Source organism: Gekko japonicus, unplaced genomic scaffold (assembly GCF_001447785.1).
Source record: "Gekko japonicus isolate JY-2015 unplaced genomic scaffold, Gekko_japonicus_V1.1 scaffold3343, whole genome shotgun sequence".
NCBI classification, from domain to species: domain Eukaryota; kingdom Metazoa; phylum Chordata; class Lepidosauria; order Squamata; family Gekkonidae; genus Gekko; species Gekko japonicus.
In genome coordinates, this window is record NW_015172116.1 from 7,243 (window position 1) to 13,094 (window position 5,852).

General features: G+C 55.1%; 1 protein-coding gene across 1 annotated transcript in view; it reads left to right on the plus strand.

Moving 5' to 3' along the window:
• Positions 1-2,537, plus strand: part of LOC107118607 (membrane-spanning 4-domains subfamily A member 15-like) — a 5,491-nt gene extending 2,954 nt beyond the window's left edge. Inside the window, exons 2-4 of the mRNA XM_015420970.1 lie at positions 1,413-1,689; positions 2,069-2,182; positions 2,469-2,537. Of these exons, the coding sequence (XP_015276456.1) occupies positions 1,456-1,689; positions 2,069-2,182; positions 2,469-2,537 (417 nt within the window). The 5' untranslated portion in view covers positions 1,413-1,455. The remainder of the gene's footprint in view (positions 1-1,412; positions 1,690-2,068; positions 2,183-2,468) is intronic.
• The last annotated feature ends 3,315 nt before the right edge of the window (positions 2,538-5,852 follow it).

Consider the following 5,852-nt stretch of genomic DNA (forward strand, 5'->3'; position numbering starts at 1 on the left):
GCCCCCCCCCCCCCGCATGACGATGGGTCGGCGAGGAAGAAGCTTGTGAGGGTCTTGATGGTGGAAAGCGGTGGGCTGTGGAAAGGCTTCTGCTCCAGGCTGCCCAGCTCACCTGGCACCGGCGGCTGCTGGGGGAACGGGTAGTCCAGGATTATGGGCAGCTGGAAGGAGCCCTTGGCCGCTGGCGGGTAGGCGGGCAGCGTGAACTGCACTGAGGAGCCCGAAGGGATGGGGAAGGGCTGGCTCGAGGCCTCCGGGAAGGAGAGGGGCACTTGGTTGGCCATGCCCACCAGGCCACTCGCCAGGCTGAAGAGGGGCTCGGGCCACTCAACGAGGAGGAGGCTGGCTCCAGAGAGAAGCGGCCGTGTGGGTGAGGGGCGGCAGGTGGGCGGTCTGGCTGGGGAAGCCGCGCTCTGCCAGGGCTTTCTCACCACCTGGGGACGTCTCCGGGAAGGGATCTGCTGAAAGAAGCGTCCTCAGCCCCAGGAGGCCGCCTGAGAACGGCCTTCCTCCTTCCCTGTTCTTTGGCCTTCTTCTTGTGTCCCAGTTCTCCTTTAAGCCCCCAGCTGTCGTTTCCTTCCACTTTCCTTCTTCAGAATATATTTCTAACATATATAATAAAGCAGCCACCACCAGCCCGGAAGGAAGGCTGGCGGCAGCTCGAACATGAAGAGGGGGGGGCGCCACAAGGCAACCTAACCTGGGGGGCCCCAGCACAAGCTAGCCCCGCCTAGGGCGCAAAAAAACCTCGGGCTGGGCCTGCTGATCTTCCACGTTTTCTGGTTAAGGGAAATATGGTGTCCCAACAAATTACAAAGATGACCTGACTCCAATGGTGCCAAGAGAAAGAAATTTTTTCTTATAAACATCTTACATGACATATTCCTGTAGGCACATTTATGTATTGTGAACAGATTAACTTCCAGAAAGGTTAACTTGCTACAGCTCCAAGCCCAGGTAAGAGAGGGAAGAAGAAAGGTCCTATATAAGATGGAAGGAAAAAAACCCAGAAGGCAAGCAAAGGCCAAAAGAGGCTCACCCTCGAATGCATGAGAGCGTGCGGCTCAAAGCTTGGCGGGCTGAATGGGTGACGTATGCTATGCAATGGTCTGAGGAGGGATGTCTTCTGAATCATCCATCTCTTGGCTTGTGCGCTCCAGAAAGCTTTAGATCTGACACAGATCAAGTCAATGCCTAGAACTTGAATGAAGCTCTTCATTTTACTCCAGAGACTGTGGTTGAGTACTCCTTATCTAGGATCTGACATGCTCCGTCTCACTGTTCGGCATCCCTCTTTCTGTCCGTCCGTCCGTCCTGGTATTTCTGGCCACTGTGTGACACAGCGTGTTGGACTGGATGGGCCTTTGGCCTGATCCAACATTGGCATCTCTTATGTTCTTATGTCCCCCCAGGTGTGTCCTGCTGCTCTCCTCGGGCTCCTGAGCAGAGGGTGCGATGGCAGCCAGCCTGGTGAAGGTGAACGGGGCCGAGGCCTCCGTCGAGGGATCCGGCAGGACTGTCGTGAACGTCAACATCTGCCAGGAGTCTTCGCTGGCCTACCTGGTCAAGGCCGTGGCGGCCGCAGGACGGAAGTGGCCCCGGCAGAAGGCGCCTGCTCCCAAGACCCCAAAGCCTTCGGCCCCGGTCCCTGGCAGAGCCCCATGTACCGGGGAGCAGAAAGTGCTGGGGGTAAGGCCATGGGGGGGGGCATGAGGGGAGGGACTGCTTGCGGAGGAAGGGGCACTCTTGGCTTCCTGTGCCGGAGCTCAGTCTGGGCCCGGAACACCAGGCAGTCTCTGCACCAGGCGAGAGGCGGGCAGTTACGTCTCGATCAGCTGCTGACGCTCAGCCTCTGGGCCCGAGGGCAGGGCATTCTGTACATGCTCAGAGGCCTCTCCTCTCTGGCCTTCAGGGCGGGTTCTCACTTGCAGAGTGGATTGACAGTCAGTGAGGGGGAAAGGGACGGGGGGCAGAGATGAAGAGATCCCCCTGCCTCTGTGGTTCCCCAGGGGCTGCCCCGTGAGTGCCCCCTCCCCTGGCGCTGACCGGGTTGTCTTTCCCCTTGCAGGGGGTCCAGATCCTGCTTGGAGTGATGTGCCTGGGCCTCGGGGGGGCGATCTTTCTCTTGAATGACTACCTTCCAGTGATAGGATCAGGGGCCCCTTTCTGGATGGGGAGTCTGGTGAGTGCTGAGGGAGGGCTCCGAAAGGGGCATCCAGGCCCTGGCAGGGTGGGGAGGGTCCCTGTGGCCTGGGCATCCAGGGGTCAGAGGCCCGGCTCCTTTCCCTCCCAGCTCAGGGGGCCCAGAGGGAAGGACCCTGCCTTGGGGCTCTGGAATGGGAGGGGGGGTTCAGATCCCTTGGGCTGGGCTTTTATAACTTGGCCAGAGCTGGAAAAATGGGAGGTTGCCCCCCCTTGAAGTGGGGAGGGTCTTGCCGCCACCACCCACAGTGTCCTTTCCTTTGCAGTTTGTGGTGTCCGGCTCCTTTTGTGTGCTGAGCGAGAGACGCGGGGGCTGCTGCTGGGTGAGTGAGTGAGTGACCGAGGGGGGGGGGCGGTTTGGAGACCACCTTGTGAGCCATTCCTCTAGTGTCCCCCCAAGGGCAGGGGCTCCACGGGCTTAACCCCCCCCCCGACATTTTCTTTCTCCCCCCCCCCCCCACCCCCAGGCCCTCCTGGCCACCTTCTGGGAGGGGTGTGTGTCAGAGTTCTAAGAGCTCTGCCTGCCAGATGTGCTGCTGGCTGTCCTTGGCTAGGTCAGTGGTCCTCCCGGCCCGGAGGGAAGGGCGTGGAACCAGCGAGAGCTCATCTGTGTTTTGGGGGGGGGGGCAAACCAGACTCGCTTACAGTTAACAGCTTTTAAAAAATAAAGGAGAGCCCCTTTGGGCTCAGAATGCCGCTGCAAGGGAAGGGAAGGATCCTCCAACACTCACACACCGAGATGTTTTCACATGCCAAAGCAGCGCTCGAGAGGACTCCCTTCCCCATCTTTTGCTGTTCCGTGCAGAGTATGTGTGCCAGTGGAGAAGCAAATATGGGGAAATAAGTCCCCCCACCCCAGTGCCATCTCTGCAGCTTTGCAGTGGAAGGCAGGAGCCCTTCCATATGGCACAGTTCCAGGCGCCTCTGGGCTCTCCTGTCTTTTTCTTTAAAAAAAATAAATAATAACAACCCTTCCCCTAAGGGCGGCTGTGCTGCTGCCGGAGCCCAAACCACACTCTTTAAAAACAAACACGTCTAGTTTGGCCCTCTAGTGAGTGCAGAAGGCTGGCTGCTTTTGAATGAAGTTGAGCTTTGCTTAGTTTTGGTGCGAGGGCAGCTATCCGTGAAACTCTCCTTGCCTTCCTCCAAGAGGAAAGTTGTTTGGGCTTTGGGAGTCCAGCGATGAAAGGAGAAAGAAGGGCTGAATCCGGCTGAGCCTTTGCTTGGATGGGGAGGGAGCCACCAGCCAGCCCAGCGTGGTGACTTATACCAGATGTGTTGCATTTCCAAAGCAAAACTCCGTCCTCAGGAACTCTCACTGGCCACCTCTGCCTGGGCCACCTCTGAACCCATGGGCTAGAGCCGATGTCGGAGAGGGCAGCATGAACCCCGGACTGGGCTTCTTCCTGTGACGTTGAAGGAAAGGGGGATCCTGCGGAAGGGGGAGCTCGGGGGGGGGCCCTGAGACCTCCCCCTGCTTTCTGCCCCTGCTTTCTGCCCCTGCTGGCACCAAAGGGACTGCCGAGGCCTCCCGGCCCCTGCGTGAGAAGAGGGTCCCTCCCGCATCTAGTCACAGGACCTGAACTCAACACTTATAAAGGCTTGCCTATGCAAAGGACTGATTTAGCAGCTGAGTTCTCCAGGATTTATCTATTAAAGAAGGGTATCAAAATTTAATTCTGATAATAGATAAGAGTAATGGGAGTAAGTTCAGTTCTTTGAAATGTAACCAGCAAGCCAGACAGAGAACCTGTAGAAACGTTTATCTTTTATTGAGATGAGAAATTGTTTTTTTTCTTGAGCAAGACGGTGAGGGGGGGGCAGAAGCATACACCCTACAAATGCTGTGAAGGCAAATGCAAACATTATTGAAAGTTCTAGAGCTGCTTAATCTAATTATAGCAAATAATAGCTTAAAAGCCAATCAGGTTTTTGTCTCACTGCCTTGAGGATTGTCAAGAACCCAGAAATCTCATCTAGTCTTCGTCTGAGACTTCAATCTAGAAAACTCTTGATTGGCTGGTCACAGAGTGCATTTTTATAGATAAACATCAGTCTTATATTTCGCTAAATCTAGTCGATCTTAATCATGTGATTATTATCTAGATAACTGATTGGTTCAAAACAAAATATGGGATGATGAACAATCCGCATGTGCATATGAGTTATTTTAATAATCCACATGTGCATAAGAGTCTACCTTAATCATGTGAGCCTTCGGGGTAGGGCGGGATATCAATCCAAAGACAGATAAATGAAATAAATTATCTAGATAACTGATTGTTCATTATCTCATATTTTGTAATGAGCCAATCCGCATGTGCATATGAGTTACCTCTGATACAGCAAGATAAGAAGGCCGATCTCAACCTCGGATTAAAAAGTTTTCAGCTAGCCTTTCTGTAACTATGCTGTAAAGGCTTTCACAGCCGGTGTTCATTAGCTGTAGATTTTCTGGGCTGTGTGGCCGTGGTCTTGGCATTGTCCAGTGCCAAGACCACGGCCATACAGCCCAGAAAACCTACAACAACTAACTTTCTGTAACTCTTTCAGTCAGCTCTCCAAGATGAAAGTAACTCTAAGCAGAGTTCATGGTCAGCTGAAAAGTGCTCGTGCCCTTGGTTAGCTTGCAAGCTCAGCAAGACCAGGTCAGCGACCTTGTAGCTACTGCTACACGTGCCAAGTCAAAGGCTCTGACTTTCCAGATTTGGTCCATGAGCCTCTGCCCGTCCACAGGGTGTCCTCAAGAGCTGGAACAAGTAGACGAGGCGGAGGCAGGTGTTGGAGAGGGACTCTTGTGGGCCTTCCTAAAGCCAATCCTTTTTTGCTCTTCCTCCTCAGAACATTTTCAGTGGCGTTCAGATCCTGCTGCTGATTTTCTCCGTGGCTGCCCTGGGAATCGCCCTCTTCTGCTTCGGATACGGCCTGCGCGCTCTTTGCTGCAGGCCTGCGGGTATTTATTTATTTCAAATTTATACCCTGCCCTCCCCGCAAAGTGGGCTCAGGGTGGCTTCCATAAAAGCATAAATATATTCAAATTACACAATATTTGGAGAGGGCGCATGGCGGGTGGGGAGGGAGGGAGGATGTGAGATCCTTTGGGATGGAGAGTGCCTCCCGCAAGTCGAGGGCATGGCTTTTAGGCCTTCGCAAACCTTCCCAGGAGAAATGTTTGTGAGCTGACTCACAAGGTTTGTCCAGGCCCTCTTGAAGCGGCGGCCCTTGCCTCAGCTAAGCTAGGACTCTGCGGGGCAGGAGGCCAGCTGGCCATCTTGTCTCCTTCCCGAGCAGGGACTCCTCTTTACTCTTCCCCTCTATTTGCAGGCTGACAGTGAGGAGGACTACGTCCCAGTCGGGGATCCGGAAGCGGCCCCTCCACAAGGGCCCCCTCCATACGAGGAGGAGCCAGCCAAAGAACACACGGCTGCCTAATGTGGTTGGTCCCGCCTTGTCCTGTGATGGAATCCGCCCCTCCGTCACCTCTGGCGCCCTGCTGTCTCTCCCGCCATGCTGGGGGGTGGGGTGCCTGCTCTCCTCTGTCCACGCACACACCGCCACGCTGTGCCTTCTGCTCCTGTCCTTCCGAGTCCCAGCTGGGTCCCCGCGCTCACCTGCAGCTCTCTCCGGATTGGAAGGTGCTGCCTCCAGCA